Source organism: Pteropus alecto, unplaced genomic scaffold, assembly GCF_000325575.1.
Source record: "Pteropus alecto unplaced genomic scaffold, ASM32557v1 scaffold71, whole genome shotgun sequence".
Taxonomy (NCBI): domain Eukaryota; kingdom Metazoa; phylum Chordata; class Mammalia; order Chiroptera; family Pteropodidae; genus Pteropus; species Pteropus alecto.
The window spans coordinates 19,459,984-19,478,408 of NW_006433024.1; the positions used below are offsets into that span (position 1 = coordinate 19,459,984).

General features: G+C 39.8%; 1 protein-coding gene across 8 annotated transcripts in view; it reads right to left on the reverse strand.

Annotated features, from left to right (window-relative positions):
* The window catches only part of AMBRA1 (autophagy and beclin 1 regulator 1), a 158,172-nt gene that overhangs the window by 81,505 nt on the left and 58,242 nt on the right, over positions 1-18,425 (reverse strand). For 7 of the 8 annotated variants that reach the window (XM_025044074.1, XM_015586419.2, XM_006908081.3 and 4 more), the window contains 3 exons: positions 17,192-17,371; positions 6,474-6,554; positions 5,947-6,047 (listed from right to left, as the gene is read on the reverse strand). In XM_025044074.1, coding sequence (XP_024899842.1) covers positions 5,947-6,047; positions 6,474-6,554; positions 17,192-17,371 — 362 coding nt within the window. The remainder of the gene's footprint in view (positions 1-5,946; positions 6,048-6,473; positions 6,555-17,191; positions 17,372-18,425) is intronic. The other variant, XM_025044076.1, reaches the window with a different exon arrangement.

Genomic DNA, 18,425 nt, shown 5'->3' on the forward strand with positions numbered 1-18,425 from the left:
AAAGAGTACAAAAATATTCGGAGAGTGGGTAGGAGGGAGACAGAAGCACAGAAAAACTTAATCACGTAATATAAAAGGGACAGAAAAGTTCATTAACAAGGCCCAATATTTTCATCTAAAAAGCCCAAGAAGCACAGACAACTCAGCTTAGAAACTGGAACCAGGTTCTCAATGAGCACACCTCTCACGAGTGGTGTGTAGTAAGAGGTACGTGGGTACAGTAAAGGACTGGGGTAGAGAGTACATGGACGCTCCAGTGATCAGCAGACACCAAATAAGTAAAAGGCCTGGGGTGCTGTAAGGCATCTGCAAAGGCTGGGTTTTCTGGGAGGAGTGCTGCATGCATGTCTCTGTTTCCCAGGCAACCAAGCCCCTTATCGCCTTCCCTTTCATCATTGGAACAGAATGAAAAGTAACAGAGTTAATTATTAAAGCAGCACTAGTTAGTACCACTACCACTAATTGTCCATTTATCTAAGGTTTATAAACAGCCATCTTAATTGATGTTGAGTTGGAATGTGCTACTCTATTTGCCTGGCTCCTGGATAACAGAGAGATATAGAATATGCAGGTAAAGGGTCCAACATCAGAATTACTATTCATTCCTATTCATACTCATTTAATATACCATGACAGTCTTTCAATGTATTCACTACTATTCACCTTTCCCAGTTTTGCCAATACAAGTGAAGATCTGGCATGCAGTAATTAAACAATTTGTTGTATTAGAGAGCTGTGATATTAACCTCAGAAATCAGGCTGATTCCTAAAAGCCAGCAGGCCCAAGGCCCCAGATGCCCACCTAGTTGGCCAAACTAGACTAGACAGGCCTCCTAAAAGTAATTCCTTAAGGTACCAGGGAAGCAGAGAACGTTTAATAGAGAGGTTTTAAAGAGATGAGAGGGGCAAAAGACAACCAAAAATGAAGTTAATATGGAAAAGTAAATTCCTGCAAAAAAAGGTAGCTTTTGTCTTACTTACACAGGCAACAAACAGAAGGAGGCCTGGGACATGAGATTAAATAAAGCAATAATTATAACACTGTATTGTTGGGTCTGTAACATATACATACCGACATGTATATAGATATGGATGTAACATATATGACAATAGCACAAAGAAGGGGGGAAGAATGTAGCTATAGTGGAGCAAAGTTTTGTTTCTTACCAGCATTAAATCTGTTTAAGTCTGAAGTAGACCCTAATAAAATATAGTTTAAAATCAATAAGTGAATTAAAATAGTACATTAGAAAGTAACTGCTTAATACAAAAGAATTCACTAAAGGAGGAACAGAGAAACAAAACAGACATTAACAAAGAAAACAGACAAAAACTCAACTATATCAACATTAGGTAATAAAAAAGATCTAACTATATGCTTTCTAAAAGAGACACACTTTAGAGTTAGAGATAAAAACAAGCTGAAAATAAAAGGATGGAAAAAGATATATCATGCAGTAAGAGTTGGAGTTGCTAGGCTAGTACTAAAAAAACTAGACTTAAAGACAAACAATATTACTAGAGACAGAGAGATGTTTTATAACGATAAAGAAGTTAATTCATCAGGAAGATATAACAATTATAAACATATGTACCTAACAAGGTCCCAAAATATATGAGGCAAAAACTGACAAAACTGAAGGGAGAAACACAATTCAGCAAAAGTGACTGGAAATTTCAATGCCACACTCTCAATGATGGGTAGAACAACCAGACAGAAAATCAGCATGGATACACAAAACTTGAACAACATTATCAACCAAATAGATCTTCCTGGCATCAACAGAACACTGCACACAACTATAACAGGATACATAATCTTCTCAAGCACACGGGTAACACGCTCCAGAATACATGATATGCTGGCCATAAAACAAGTTTCAATAAATTTAAAATAACTGTTCTCAGACCACGATGAAAATAAATAAGAACAACACAAGGAAATTTGAGAAATTCACAAATGTGTGAAAACTGAAGAACACACTCCTAAGCACTCCTGGAATATACTTAATAGAGTTGCAGTAGCTTTAAATGTATGTATACCTCTTTAAGTACTGGTTTGGAATTTGGGTTGTCTAATGGGTTAAAGAAGAAATCTTAAGAGAAATTAGAATGGCTGGGCAAAAAGCCATCTCTAGCTCAGGACACTCGACCAGGCCCCAATGACCTGTGGCTAGGAGCAAGAAAATCCTGACACTTCCCATTGGTTTTAATCAAAATACTAAATTAAGTACATCAGGCCCACCATCTGCTAGGAGCAGATGCTCATTAGGATGAAAGTCAAAAAGATTAGGCAGGCCAGATAACTAATACCCAGATTCCTATCCCTCAGAAGTTTTTTGTTCTTTCAGTAATTACCAGGAAGATGTCAAATGCCAGGGCTTCTCATTTCACTTTATGAGGCCTCAAAGATGCAGAAAAATATTATAAACTTAAGAACCTTTTGGCAGATACTCCCTACTTGAACTCAGGCGAAACATGGCACAGAAGACAGTACAGAGTTATTATGAGTCAGGCAGGCAGACCTGGTTTAAAGTTCCAGGCCTGCCTCTCTGTGTTATACTGGGCAAGTGACATAACTTGTCTGAAGCTTGGTTTTCTTCCCGGCAGAATGGAAATGCACCATCTACTTCACAAGGTTATTACAATGATTAAAGGAGATAATGTATGGGAAAACTCTTAGGATAATACCTGGCTCAGTCAATAAACTTCATTTCCTTATCAGTTGCTTCTCTATCATCAGAGCTAGAGCTGTCTGCTAAAAAGTCAGCAGGGGGAGCTCCTCAGACTTCTGCATGTTTTCCAAAAAATATACCTGGTAGAGCTGCTGTAGTTTTAAATGTATTTATACCTCTTTAAGTACAAGTTCAGAATTTGTGTTGCTGAAGAAGAGGCATGACATGGGTTGATGGGTGACTGGAGGCCATCAGAAACCTACAGAATTGTGGGGAAGGGACCAAGATAATGCAGAAGAGACGAACATTAACAAACTATCAAAACACTTCTCTGTAGTAGCTTCTGTTTTCTATTATCATTCTCAGGTTCTTGTGGAAGGAAGTGGGCAGAATGGATCTTAATTTTCTGCAAATCCATTTTTGTTGATTCAGAATGGCTTTGGCTAGGGTCCACTGGAGACTCATTTGCTACCATAGTACTGATCATGCTTTCTAAAATTATAGGTGTTTATATGCTTTGTCCCTCTAGGTCTGTCAAATTTCCATCCTTCACCCCTACAAAAAGCCACTCACCATACAGAGTTCTGCTTTATGTTTGTAACTAAGAAGCAAACAGCAAGACTGAGGTATAGCTAATCACCTAGACTTTGAACTATAGGAAGGCAGGGATCATGTCCGTCTTTTTCACTCTGTTAACCTAGAACAGTGCCTGGCACATAGCTGCAGAACAAATATCTGCTGAACGTAATTGTTGAGACCATAACAACCACATTCTAATCATATAAGAGAAAAGTACCTTTCCAGGGAAATTGAGAATACTAAAAGGCCAATTTGTCTTTCACTTTAAAGCCATTATTGTATCAGTTCTATTATATGATCACAAGTGTAATAAAAAGCAAAACATCTGTATCCAATAAGATTTTCATCAGCAAGCACCAATGGGTCATGAAAAGCTATGTCTAGAAGCCACTTCAAATATATGCATATTTCGTTTTATTGTGCTTCATTTATTATTCTTCACAGATGTTGCCTTTTTTTTTTTTTAAAACACATTGAAGGTCAAACCCTCCACCAGCAAAAAGATTACAACTTGCTTTATTGTGGTGGTCTGGAATGGAAACTGCAATATCTCCGAGATATGCATGTCTGTAGAGCAACTAAAACAAGTAAGAAAAACTCTGAAGATCAGCCAAAAAAATAAGGTCCTGGAAGGAGAATGCTATTTTTGATGCTTTGTCCTTTAAAATAACCATGAGGAGGCAGACTAGGAAGCTTTGGAATCCCACTGCCTAGTTCAGTTCTGGCTCCTCTACTTCTAGCTGCATTACTCTACGCAAGTTAGCCTTCTGGACTTCAGTTTCCTCCACTGTTAATTAGATAACAGCATCCATCTCATAGGATTACAGGGAGAAAGGAATGAAATGACTGGGAAAAGCACTTAAAACACTCTCTAGTACATGACAAGTGCTCAGTAAATGTTAGGCTTACTTTTTGGTTGCTGTTACTGTTATTATTATTTTTTGGTCTTTTCTCAAGAGAAGGAAAAAATAAAACAACTAGGAACAGAAAATGGAGGGACGGCCAAATATCTACAAATGATAAAGGCTTTTAAGAAAAGACCAATGGGCACTCTATGACATGTATCTTGAGAAAATGGGAGAAACTAGTTTAATTGTGAAGGGGAACCATCTGCTAATCTAACTTGAGTGAGATCCTTGAGAGTCTAGATTTCCCTCCCTTCGTGGCACTTTGTAACCTTTGTTAGACAACTTTTCTCAGTAGATTTCATAACTGTAAACAACTGCCTGCTGGAACCCCTATATTCAAAGGTACCCATAAGTGAAATTGAGTCATTTGGGGTCAGACCTCTAGGCATAAAGTAGGGAACAGGAAATGGAGGTAAAGTTATTAAATCAGAGGAAAAAAAACCAACATATAGCTGTTCCAAAAAGGCTAAATGCCAAGAATCAGATTTTCCAGCAGCAGAAGAGCAGGAGGTGCTGTGTGGGGTGGTGGAGGCAGATGTCTAGAACAAAGAAGGGTGGAGAAGAGTTCTGTAGTACTGCCTGGCAGCAAGTGATTATCTGCCAGTGAGGAGCTTCCACACGCTATCAGCCAAGCCACACGGAAGCGCCAAGCAAGGAAAAGCACAGAGCCATGGGGCCTGTTTACTAACTCAGGCCAGAGCCCTCCTCAGATATGGTTGTCAAGAGACCATGCTCCCCAGCCAAGCCTGGGCCTATGAAGTCCTGGTGTCCAACAGAAAAACCACTGAGGTTTCTGTGATTTCTTGGCCTGATGTTGGGTCAAGGACACTACTACTTAGGGGATGCCACATCTCATGGCCCACCAGCTGTCACAGTAGCTTGGTTAGAAGTTCTGTTCTCCCCCCTGAGAGAGCCACTGCCTCACACTTTATCTTTATCCACTTTAATCATCACAAGGCCCAGATTTTCTAAAACACAATTTCATTTTTAAAATTTTCAATAAAGATGCTTATTAAAGATACACTTATTGATTTTTATACCTTTGATGCCTTCACATACATAAATTTACAAGTTGGCAGTGGAGGTGAGAGGAAGAGAGGAAAAGAGTGTGATGGGGAAACCTTTGTCAAAAAAAAAAAAATAGAATTCTGCTTTGTTACCACCTTTAGAGCTTGCCCAGAAGCAGCGGCACACACTCAAAGCCTGGTCACGTCACGCACCTTAGCCCCAAAACGCTGGCCATGAAGCTATTCAGCCACCAAAAAAATGCCTTAGCTGGGCTTTTCCAGCCCATTTTTTGTTCTGTGGAGATTTCTGAGCCAGCTCTATGGATCTCTTCTCCTTCCTTGGAAGATTCCGCAGTGCCTGGAAACTCCATGTGCTGCCAGCAGCAAAGGGTAGGAGAGGTGTGCATTAAACTCCTAATTAAATCACAGGATCTGGCTCATGACTATCTCACCAACTGAAACATGAACAAGACACCTTTATCATTCAATTAAAAGCATAGCCAGAATCTAATTGTTGGATTAAAAAACAAATGATTTAAACAACACCACCGACAAAATTTTAAGATGTCTGAAATAAGTGGGAATGGGCAAGAAAAACACCATTCTGCAATCCTGCAGTTTCCTGCCTTGAAGTAAGGAACTGAGTACAAGATTTCAAAAAAGAATTTTCAGCCAGATGCCAAGATGTCATCACATCAACATAGGTAAAGGAGGGACAAGCTTTCTCTGGTTTCCTGCCCCTTTAAATTTTCAAAATCCAAAGAAACATTTCCTTACCTGCCAGGACCCTGTTAACAGAAGAGTGAGTAGCCAAGCCAGGCTGTCCACGTTCATGGAAAATTCCAGCATAAGGCAAGTACTCGGGCAGCAAGAAACGCCTATAAGAAGGAATCACGTGTGAAAAGCCTATTAAAGACGACCTTAAATTAAGGGAGATATATTATGAATCTACCCTCTAGAATCAAGGCTAGGGGATTCACAGATGCCCAGAGTGGAATAAAAATTCCTATGATTTGTCCTTTCACAGATTTGTACCTCCTTTCCAGTTTTTCTTCTGAGGTTTCCCAGGACTCCTATAATTGAATAAGATGCTCCCAGTGCTACTACTATTCTATCTCCTTTTATTGTGGCCAATCATCTCCCATTGAGTCTTTCAGTGTCAGGGCTGGACTGTAGATTCATTAGGAAATAATTCCAGATATGGAAAATCCAAAGAGCGGAAAGTGGGTTTAAAAACTAAATCCCAAGCTCTCATAAAAGCTCCCTTATACGTCTCTCTTTAAAGCTAACTACCCAGTCCTTACCTTGGGACAAAGCGTCCAAGCGAAGGTGCAGACATCCGGGCATTGCGTGGAGCTCGGTGCCTGGATCTGTCACCATTGTCCCTAGAGAAAATAAAAAGACTGCATATAAGAGAGTCACTAAAGCAGAATCAGCCACCGGCCCAAAAAGACAAATATCTCCCAAATTAAACTCCTTCACTTAGGAGAAGACCCCACAGAAACCAGTGATCCGGTTGCTTACTGATTTGGCTGGCACATTCATACACAGCATTTCTGGGGTACCTCAACTAAAAGATTCATAAACATCTATGAACAGTTCAGCAAGGAGGAAGGGTTTCCTTGAGTTAATGTGGTCTCTGAGCTCTGCAGGTTCTGAAATTGAAGCCTGCTTTAGAATCTAAGGGATATATGTATATAATATATATAAGAAATGTGTGTGTGTGTGTGTGTGTGTGTATAAACTTTTTTCTAGATTGAAAGATAGAGAAACTTGTGCTTTTGGGGATCTTGAAGGAAGAAAAATCCCCCCATCAATTTAATCTGGTTATCTTTCACTGAATCTGTTTAGGTCCTTGGTGTGAAAAAAATCATTAATAAGTGAAAGTAAAAGCAAAACCCTAAGCAGTCCCTTCTTTTAAAGACTGAAAAATTGACAACGATGAAGAATATCAGACAATGCAAACCTGTCAGGTCAGTTGAGCAAAAAGAAAAAAGTCTAGGTGTTTTTTTATGGTCTGTAATAATCATCGTTTATTAAATATCTACTAAGTTCTAATACAAAAGTTATTAATATGTTATCCCATTTAATACTTCTTCCTATCCCATGAGGTTTTATTATCTGTTTTACAAATAAGGAAACTAAGAACCAGAGAGGCAAGTGCCCGAGGTCACACAAATATAAGTGGTTGAGGCAGGATTCAAGGAAGCTCTGACTCTGAAGTTCTTGCTCTTTGCAGTACACTTCACTGCTTCCTACAAGAAAAGAGGACAGACTTCACATGGCTTAGTTTCCACAGCATTAAAAGAATAACAAGCCAAAGGGCACTGGCTGGACAGAGCAGTTAATTGGCTGCTTATCCAACTCCACAAAATAAATGAGTCTTGGCGAGCTTGATTTGGGATATTTTCTGAATTCTCCCTTTGGATTATCTACAACTTAATGAGATAATCTTCAAACCTGCTCTGGAACCAAAATTAAGACAATACTTTGGCTTTCAAATGAACCACTGGGAGCTTTAGAAGCCAAAATGAAAGCCTAGGGAGGTTTTTATATCTTGGTGGAAACGAATGCTGAACATTTAGAGATAAATCAATACCAGGGATATTGGAAGCTGATCCATTAAAAGTCAGTACTTGGTTTTTATTTTCCCCAAAGAGAAAGCATACTATTGTTTTCCTTAACGTATCCTAGTCCTTTGACTTGAAACTCTACAGATAAAGGGAGGCAAGAAAAGAGAGAGATAAGACCATATAGAAAGTAAAAAAGAGATTAAAAAGATCAACGAGATCAGAAGTTCCCAACCAGTACATTGCAGCTCTGGGGAGCCCACAAATGATTATAAGGTAGCCACACGTACACAAGGAACAGCTGAATATCAAACAATAAAATAGCTCTCAAATTATTTTTCAAATACATTTAGAGTCAAGTTGTGATCAAAGTACCAATTCATTTAAAGTACAAGTGAATTCACAATAGCTTTTCATAATAGCATAATTTACTTATCAATGAGCACTAAAAGTACAACTAATTATCACGAGAGGAGTCAGAAAATGTTTTGAAGTTAAAAAGGGTCCTAAGCCTTAAAAAAGTTGAAAACTAAGTTACTGAAAGAAGTATCATGGGACAAATCCGATGACTTTATTCTATAGCTGTGAGAAAGAGCTGGCTTTCCTAGAATCACATTGTGGAGCTGACAATTACTTCTCCAAGTAATTGGAGAGGTCCAAAGACCTCTCTCCCTCTGGACAACAGACAGTACTCTCTCTGGTGTTAGCAGAGCAGAGAAGGAGAAACTAGTGCCCAAACAGGAGCTTGGTGAAACGACACTAGAAGACAACTTAGAAAAATGGACAAACATCAGAGCTAGGGGATAATTTGGACTCCTATGACATATTTCACAAGTCTTTTTTCATTGTTATAAAACCTTTTAAAAACAATGAACTTCTTTCTGATTAAGCTTCTCCCACCATTAAAAACAAGGGGATGGCCAGAGATAACAGCTTTATAGTATTTAGAGATCACTGAAGGATATATACACACATATATATGAAAATAAGAATGAGATCTGCTGGCTCAGATAAAAGCAATGTCTCAGACAATTATGTTAGATATTATAAAAGAGGCAATATATTCAGTGATTGGATATGTATTTTCTGATCCTCAGCTTAACATCTTAACTAATGATGGGGAAGTAGGAGCTAAACAGCATCTCAATAAAATGTACAGACTTTCAAATTGAAAGTGTTGAAAACCCTAGCAAAGACGATATGACAGAATGGGACCCAGAATGATTAGAAAAAAAAATGAGAAACATGGTGAACACATAAGTGAGATGCTCCTATGGGGAGACGAAAACAAAGACATCTAGGAGAAAACAGCCTATAACAAAAACAGCTCAAACATTTAGTAACCAGGAAAACCCTTGAAAACAGGAATGGGTAAGATGGCAAAGGTCAGAATGTCCAACCAAAGGGCAAATTAGGCAAGAAGGTAGAAAGAGGTCTTGGGTTTTTGTGCTAGTGCAAAAATTCTGACTAAAGACACAGCTCCAATACCTAGAGGTGAAAAGACCAAATAATGACTTTAGATTCTATAGTCTAGAAAGAGGGGAGGATTCAGAAACAATGAGTTGAGTTGGGGAAACGAATTTCAACGCCAAGGATATCTGTGGGGACGGTGGGTAGAAGAGAAGGGAGAGGAATATTGGTAAGAGTTCCAAGAAAAGAGTAAAAGAATTAAAAGTACTTAAATTAATGTTTAAAAAAACTACACAGACTCTGCCACTCACTTCAGTGTTGATACAAGATCAACATGAAGCAAGTCTCCATGAGATAAAGGAGCAAAATTAGTCAGGTAGAGACTGAATATGGGTGAATGGGAAGATGTTTGCCAGATGAACAGTGGGAGAAAGGCAGACCCAGAGAGGGTTTATCTTAGGAATAATGGAAGGTGCTAAATATTGCAGCCTAACATAGCGCATGCCTTTTTCAAGGGGGCGCCCAAAAAATAAAACCAGTAAAGACAGCAGTATGCAAAATGCTGGTACTGCTCCTCCATCACAGGAAAACTCTTTCTCACCAGAATACTTTTCAGGGAAACACCAGAGAAATCTTCATCAGTTTCATCAGCCAGAAGCTGCCTTTAAGCCAGCAGGATAGATGCTAGTTGAGTTATTAATGGCTTTCCCAGTTGTTGAACTCTGTGCATCTCTGATTAACTCTCAGAGGGGTATTTGGGAAGGAGAGAGAGAGAAAAAAATAAGATTTTCTTGTAAAAGATTTTATAAAGAAAAAACATCCTTCAAACAATCAAGCAACTAAGACAAGTGCCGAACACCAGAAAACACATCTCTGGAACAAGGGAGAAACACAGCAGCAACTCTTGCTAAATGCCTGGGATTAATTGCTTCACAGAGAGGCTGTAATTTAAAGGAATGAAAAATATACCTACAGACTGCTGTCTCAGTCCTGACCAGACAGTCAGGTTGTCATTACTCCTCAGTGACAAATGGCTCTGAGTCGGGCCTTTATAAATGAAGCTCATGTAGCAAAGAGCTCAAAAGGCCACTGTCCTCTTGACAATACACAATTGGCTTTGCTGAAAATTAGAATATTAAAAACATACTTGTTCCCCTATGCTCTTCTAGTTTCTACTCAGTCTCCAGACAACAGAAGGCTTAGTGGTATTCCTGTCCCCAGATGGCACAGTGATCTTGGCCAAGTCCTTTCCTTAATCAGGTGCTGTTAGGAACTGACACCTCAGCCTCTACTGCCAAGGATTGTGCATACATTTAAAGGCTTAGATTTCTGGGAGAAAGGCACAGGCCCACCTGAAAACAACTAACAGCATAAGTCTGTTGGAATTGCAGAGCCTTTTTCTCCAAGAAATAGTGATATAACAGATAATTCCCATCTACAATTCCTCTCTTCATTTATTCTACCTTTAATTTCATCTGCATACATTATGAAAATCCATATTCCTACTGTGCATTTTATTTAAAAAAAAAAAAAATATATATATATATATATACACAGTATATCTAAGTGATTATGTCCCCTTTTCCCCTTCTCCCTTCCTGGCTGTTTAATTCTCTTCTGCATTCCTCCTGATAAATATTCATATGTATTTTACTTGCCCAGAAAGAGTACTAATTCTAAAGTTGCTGAGCAATATTATATATACTTCTAAGCAACAGGCTCAAAATCCTCAGTAAAGAGCTAGAACTCAGGTAGGCATATATTGTATGAGTATTTTGGGGCTCTACAGGTACCAGATATCTGATTTCTAGTCTTCAGAAATCTCCTCACTTTCCTGAGACTTTTCATTATTCTACCTTTGCTGAATACAAGGAAAATTCTCCTCTGGTAGTTAGCTCTAACAAAGATCCAAGAACTTTAAGGCTAAAAGAAACTTCAGATTACTTAATGTCATTCTACAGATCAGACATTGAGGCCTAAGGTGGGAAAGGGACTTGCCCAAGGACAAATAACAAATCACAGGCTCAACCAAAACTAGAACTCAGGGCTATTCCCTAGACAATAGTTGTCAGGTTGTGGGGGCCAGGAGGCTTTGACAAATGACTCCAGTTCCAATCACTGCCGTTCTGGGACTCACTTGCTATTTTATAAACTCAGTTTAAAACTGGTCTCAGTAAGAGTAAAAAAGAACTTGGCACATTTTATTTGGAGAAATAGGAAGTGAGACGGCTGAGCTCATTCCCCCAGGAGCATTCACAAACAGGCCCCACTCTTAGAGAACACCAAGGCCTCTTACACACCATACTTAACATTCAGTCCTTGTATGTTCTCACCTGTGTTTCACCCATGGCTTTCTAACTGGTCTTGCTGCATCTACATACTTGCCACTTTAGGTCACCCTAATCAGTGCTGTCAGTTAGCCTAAACTACATATTGAATAATGGCCACCCTCAGATAAAAATAAAGGTAAAACTTCTCAGCCAGGCATTCCAGGCCCGCCACAATTCAAGCCTTTCCGATCTTCTCTCTCTCATATTACAAACAACAAACACCCCATAGCTCCAGCCACAGATCTATGCAGGGTTCTCAAATAAACCCTGTAAATCTCCTGTCTCTGGGCTTTTACATAAGCTACTCATTTTTGCTAGAACCTCCTTTCCTAACCTCAACCTCCACATCAATTCATTCAAGTCTATGTAGTCTTCACACCCATGTGAAATCCGCAAAGCTTTTTTCCATCTCCACAAATACTCTCCCTTCATACATGCTGTCCAGTACTTCAGTGGTACCTTATAACAGTCTATCTTGAAAGATATTTATGTAAAAACCTGATCATGTTATTCTATAGCTTAAAACTCTTCAATGACTCCTTCTTATCTATGGGATAAAGTTTACCTCCTATGCAAGGCACACTAGACTATCAAAGATCAGGTGCCACTTTAGCTCACAGGGCACATCTCCTGCCACATATCTTGGACCTTATAGTCTAGCCATGCTTATCAACAAGGGAATTCTTGAAATATTCCATGCTGTTTCACGTTTCTATGACTGTGCATTTATTTGCTTTTCTCCAAAGTATATCTAGAAGAAAGGTCCTATTTTAAGATGTAAACCTTTCTCTATTATAAGCCCACCCTGTAAAAATCAATCACCACAAAAATCAAATAAGCAAAATTATATAAAACCATTTGGTAAAAACGAAGGGAACAGTTTCTTATCTCATCTCACTCTAAGAACTACTTCTATACAACACCGCCACTCAGCAAATGTAGTTGGTTGCCTGACTCTTGACTGCTTTGGCAGATCCTAGTATATAAAGAGAACAGTAACTTTACAGTGTGTTTCCTTAAGAGTTTCTTTCTTTCTTTTCAGAGACATTTATTAATTGAATGAGTACCTTCTTTATACCAGCCACTTTAGGTGCTGGGCTTACAGCAGTAACAAAACAGTCACCATCCTGGCACAACCTTAAGAGTTTCTCTCGCACCTCTAATGATAAAGAGTCTATGGTTTGTAAGTCAAAGGAAGAGACAAAAGCAACTCCATTTCAAAACAAAGTAGACATGTCTCCCTCTGAAGATTCACCCTTACTTTTCTTGGCTACACGTTACGAATCTGCTTTTAGAAGTCACTGACTCCCACAGGCGTCCTGGAAATTCTGGGCACAGAAGAGAGAGTAGCAGCAAGCGCCACCAAAGACATGTGGCTTCACTCCACTGGAATTTCTAGCCACGAGAACCTGAAGCAAGTACGAGTCTCACAAAGCTGTTGGATTTCGTTGATAGGTGACAGCAGTACTATTACCTGGTTTATAACTATTTTCTTTGCCATGGCTCAACTAAATTTCAGTTATGCTAAAAGGGCAGATGGAGGATATTAAACTAAAGGCAAGCAACTTTCCCTGTGCCACACCCAATCACTGGCAGAGCTGAGTGACAGCCTTCAGAACTCTCTCCTCAGCTACATCACATACCAAGAAGACCTTCTAATGACTTCCTTGCTAGAAGGTGTCTAGTGAGGGGACCATAAAAAGAGAAGCTCTAGCTGCATGATGCTCCTCTTACACGTGTATGTGATATTACATCATGCCAAACTGAGGAACGAGAGCCCATCTCAGGTACCCAGAAATGACTGTCCTACTTAAATGAAACATTTCTGCATATTAGACCACAATATAAATGTCTGAGTAAAGGGAACCAAATACAACCAGATAAATCAGAAGAATTAAAAAAAAAAATGTATGGAAAAAGTAAAAAAAATAAAATAAAATAAAATAAAAATAATAATAATAATAATAAAATAAAGAAAAAATAAAAAAAAAAATGTATGGAAAAAGTAAAAAAAATAAAATAAAATAAAATAAAATAAATAATAATAATAATAAAATAAATGTAACAGACCTAAACAAATTTCACCTTGAGGCTAAAAGACTAGAATTCTCACAAAAATATTTTTCCAAAGCACAGCCCAGTTTCACAACTGTGAATGAAGGACTTGTTCTCTTCCATGCTAGCAACAATTTTTAAGAAGTTGACTATAATTACCCAGTGGCTGATATGTGTAGTGGAAATATCTGTGACTGACCTAATCTGAAACTTCTCTAGTTCTGTCTGTCACAAGCTCAGGGTATCTTTTGCCTTGGAAGTCAGGAAGGGCAGGAACATGAACTAGAGATGATTCTGGTGTCATAATTACATTTAGAATAACAATATGTGGAAGAGGGAATAATATGTGGAAGGACAGCTGGAACAGCAGTCATAAAGTCATTTACACCGCCTCTTTTTCAAGCCTTAGCAACTCCTGGGACACAGCACTTAACCTGGGCTTCATAAAAACCTCCCTCCCTCTTTCCAAAGGAATGGTAAAAATGGAAATTTTCTTTATGCTTATTTGTCATCTACATTCTAGCAGGAGGACAGCAGTGTCACAGGCAGCCACACCTTTACCCTGCTTCTGAACATCTTTATGCAAAGACAGATGCTGAGGGCTTCAGGAACCTGACAGCAGGTTTCTGGACGTCCTGTTTGTGCATTTTGACAAACACACGGAGCCTGCAGTCTCAATCCTTGCCGTAGACAGAGGTGAATGGCAGGAGAAGAGGCCTGCCTAGGAAAATGGTCATTAATCCGGACCACAAAAGAAAAGAAAATTTAATCTGATGCTGACTAACCCTTAAAGCTATCTTCCCTAGAGATAAATCTAGATAGTCTTGTTCCAGAGCAAGCTCATGGAGCAAGAGCTCAAATATGGCTGCACATCATTTATAAAGGTTTTGAAAGCTGCAAGACACTAAATATGCTTGCTCCTGTTCTCTAATCTTAGACATGTCTGATTCTGGTCAAGTGTCAGTATCCTCATTTAGAATACCACGATGGAGTAAATAAATATCTCACTGGGTTAATATAAGGATTAAACAAGATTTTAAAATGTTTATTATATATATTAATATATTTCTATATACTACAAATATTTTGTATATTATAAATTAGTATACATATGAAAATTATAGTTGATACCTTTCATTCAGTGGATGGAAGAGAACCAAAATGAGGGGATCTGGGTAATGGCTTCCCTTCATTTTCTGGGGACTCTCTACACCTGGATGGGACAAGCTAGAGAGTGGCAAAATGATCTATCACTTAGCAAATGGAAGCGGACTAAATAAAGAGGTCAAAGTGGGGTGCCAAAGGCAGGAGCGCAATGTGCTGTGAAGGTGAGGAAACCCAACAGAACAGTTCCTTTAAATGGTACCCTAAGTGCATCAGAAGGATTTCAGGACATGTCTAACTTACCCGAAAAAAAACCTATAAATTATGACTATAACATGCCTCTAACTTTCTTTCTAGCTATTAAAGCGAAGGTAAAGAACTGGGACAGAGAAATTAAAATGGACCGGCACACTCCTTAATTTCTCGCTCTCTTCTTCCTTGGAGCACCTAGAAATTAAGAGAAAGGAGCAACCGCAAGGAGCATTCAGTTTACAGCGGTGGGGAGAGGGAAGGGAAGGGTGCAGAGAAAGAATGAACAGAAGGTAAAGCAACATCCTTCACCAAAAGACCTGGACTACTAATATTGAAGTGACTAATTCACAGCTGCTATTAAAAACAAGATTGCAGTCTGCATCAGCCCATTGTTACTATCCAGGGAACAATATAAGACCCTTAGGAAAAAACAATTGTAAGTCAGTGCAGGAAAGGTAAAGGCAATGTAAATTCAGGTCGTGCTGAAGCCAGGGGGGAGGTGAGAGCACAGGTGGGCTGTGGGGAGCACAAGGAGGAGGCAGTCTGACATAGGAAAATCGAGGGGGAAGGAAGGGGAAAGGGAGGAGGTGGTAGCAAAAGAGAAGGTAAGATGAGAACAGAACATTTTAAACTAACCCAGAACTCCATTGTGAAGGACAAGTCACGAGGCAACATACAGCTCAAAGGCACGAGTCCTGGTCCCACCACTGCAAAGAGATAACACAGCCTTCCAAACATGCAAGGAGAGGGGCTAGGCAACCTGTACCAACTCTCAGAGCTCCACAGGGTTACTGAGGCTTTTCGGCAGCACTAAGTCCTAGCAGCCTCGGCATTTACATTGAAACTGCTTCCTTGAATAGCTCCCAGGGCTGAAAAAAATAGTCATATCTACAAGGGAACATATTTCACCACAGGTGTCTGTCTGGCTAAGGGAGTGGGGACTCTCTTCCCCTTCGCACCCACCTTTCCCTAGAGTGGACGAAAGGGAGAATGACGCATGCTGAGAGTCAGAGATAGAGGACCACCACCCCTGCTCCATCTGCCACATCACAATGCTTCAGGACATTCCTGCATCTCTTTCACATTTACATCTTCCTCAGACAAATGAACCTCCCATTTAGTCTTCCTTCTGCTTCCAAGTACACAGTTGCTAGTGTGTTTAAGGATCGCATCAGGAAGGCCTATTGGTACAAAGGTTGTTCCCGCCTTTTTAGTCTTCTCTGGCAAAGAGATTTCTCAAACACATCAAAAAGCTCTGTTGTACGATGGCTCCTGGGGAAATATCCATTCATCTCACGTAAGAGGAAGGCTGAGAGGAAGCAAGAACTCCTAAGATCCCAGATCTGACCAGGCTATGTCGAGATGGAGGGGGAAAAAAGGAAAATGACTGACAGGCTGTCCTATTCCAATGCTGCCAGCAAAAAAAGAAGGGGAAAAAAAAAAGACTCTTTCTCTCGCTCCTGTTTTACATGTTTGAGAATATAAAAATATAGGAATCAAAACAAGAGCCAAATGTCCAATTTGATACAAACTAGAAAAGCTCAGTTTCAGAATGAAAAGAAACACAACAAACGGCTAAAAAGGTCAGGAGCAGCAGGTAAGAGAAGGCAAAACCCAGCAGTCAGGTTGGGGAGCCTGAATTCTGGAGCCTGGGGTTGACCGTGCTCTTTTAGCTCACCCACATCACCCAGCCAACCACTCCAAAGACAAGAGGAAGCAATCACTTCTCAAACCACTACATCAATTTGACAGGCAACTTTCAAAGGATCCTTACTGGGAGTGGAGGGAGAATAAGAAAGTTTAAGCAAAGGGAGTAAGACCTCAAAGGATCAGTGTGACCAAAGGTACTAAGAGAATCTGCCTTTTAGGGAAATCCTAAAGTATTTTCTTTACTTTTAATATCTCTATACCTATTCTGCTTAAGAGAGAGAAAACACCAACTCTTCTGCCTCCTTGATGTTGGGAAGACAGTGCATCCGATGCATTTCCATAGTCACTGTTCATGCAAAAGGGAAATAAAAATGTTGCCTGAACAGTGGCAGCCATCTTCTCCCAGTCTGGCCTGGGGCCCAATGGGCTGTCTCCTTCCACAGGCTCCAGTGAATCAGCAATGCAACTGGCAGAGGTGGGAGTGCCCTGGGCATGTTAACCCTCTGCCCCTCACCCCATCCTATTACTCGTAAATAATAACTGAAGGGTTTGAAGCAAGAATGTCAATCACTGCTGCTCAGACAGAGGCCACTTCGGAAGCACTCGCAGCTTGGGAGGAGAGGGAAGACAGCAAGCCGAGTGTGTACTTACTCAAAGTCCTCAAATTCCAAGTCGGTTCCCTCTACTGATGGACCCTGGTTGTCTGAGGAAGAGGAGGAGGTGGAAGAACGAAGACGGTTCTGTTGGTAGCGCATGGAGCGCTGGCGAATACTGTCTCTCCGTGAGAGATACTGGATCATCCTCTGGGCGTAGTATGCAGCAGGAGATAATCTGAGAGAGACAGAGATGGACAAACACAAACTAGCACTAATGTGGGGAAAACTGTGAGACAATAAATCCAGTTCTCCCATGGCATCTCCCTGCTGAGGCAAACTCCGGAGACATGAGAAATAAAGGGCATTTAACTCACCAGGAGGTTTGTATTGCACACTATGCTTATGAGACTACCACCATTATTTCTGTTTTGAGATAAGGCAAAGAGACTGTTTAATCAGTCATTGTCTGATCAACAGCGGCACCCTCTGAAGAAAACACTGGACCTTTCTTTTTAGTTTCTTCAGGGACCCCTTTTAGCTTCTCAGGGTGCCCTTTACAGATTCATGGCTTTACCTCAATCATCCATACTCAAAACATAAGAAATGCAAGGGACCACCGCCTTCATCTACATGTCACCTCTCCTTTCACTTTATAGATGAGAAAGGCGGCCAGGAGGGTAAACCTGAGTGAGACACTAAAGAAGGGTCTACAGGCATCATCTTCACCAGGATTCCTTTCTTCCCTAACAAATGACACGCTCCAAATTTGCCCTAGTTCCTTAAAATGATCTCTTTGAACCTCTTATCTCTCCTTTACAAATTATTCATAGATATTTGTAATACAGAGAAAACATTCAGAATAGAGACAGAGCAAAATATACTTGGGAGAACAGAAAATCTGAAAGAAAAAAAAGAGATTTTTCTATTTCTTACAAAAGAGCATCAGAGGCTATAAGGGGACTGAGCAATATAGAAGGCAACCGTCATTCCTTTATCTTCTCCCTTACTATGTCTACTCTTAATAAATAGTCTAGACCTATATTTTTCCCACTATGGCTTAGGTCTTCATACTCCATGAAAATGTCTAGTGTCCCACACAGCTTGTCACATTCCCTTCTTTGTCAAGTTTTTCCTCCATCTTCACAACGCTATTACATAATTTGAGGCTGTTAACTGAGTGAGAGAAGAACAATAACAGAAGAATGTGTATATATAAAGTGGATTACTAAGAAATTTCCAGACTTAAACCTGCTTGAGGCACACACTTTGACTTAACAATTCCACTAGAA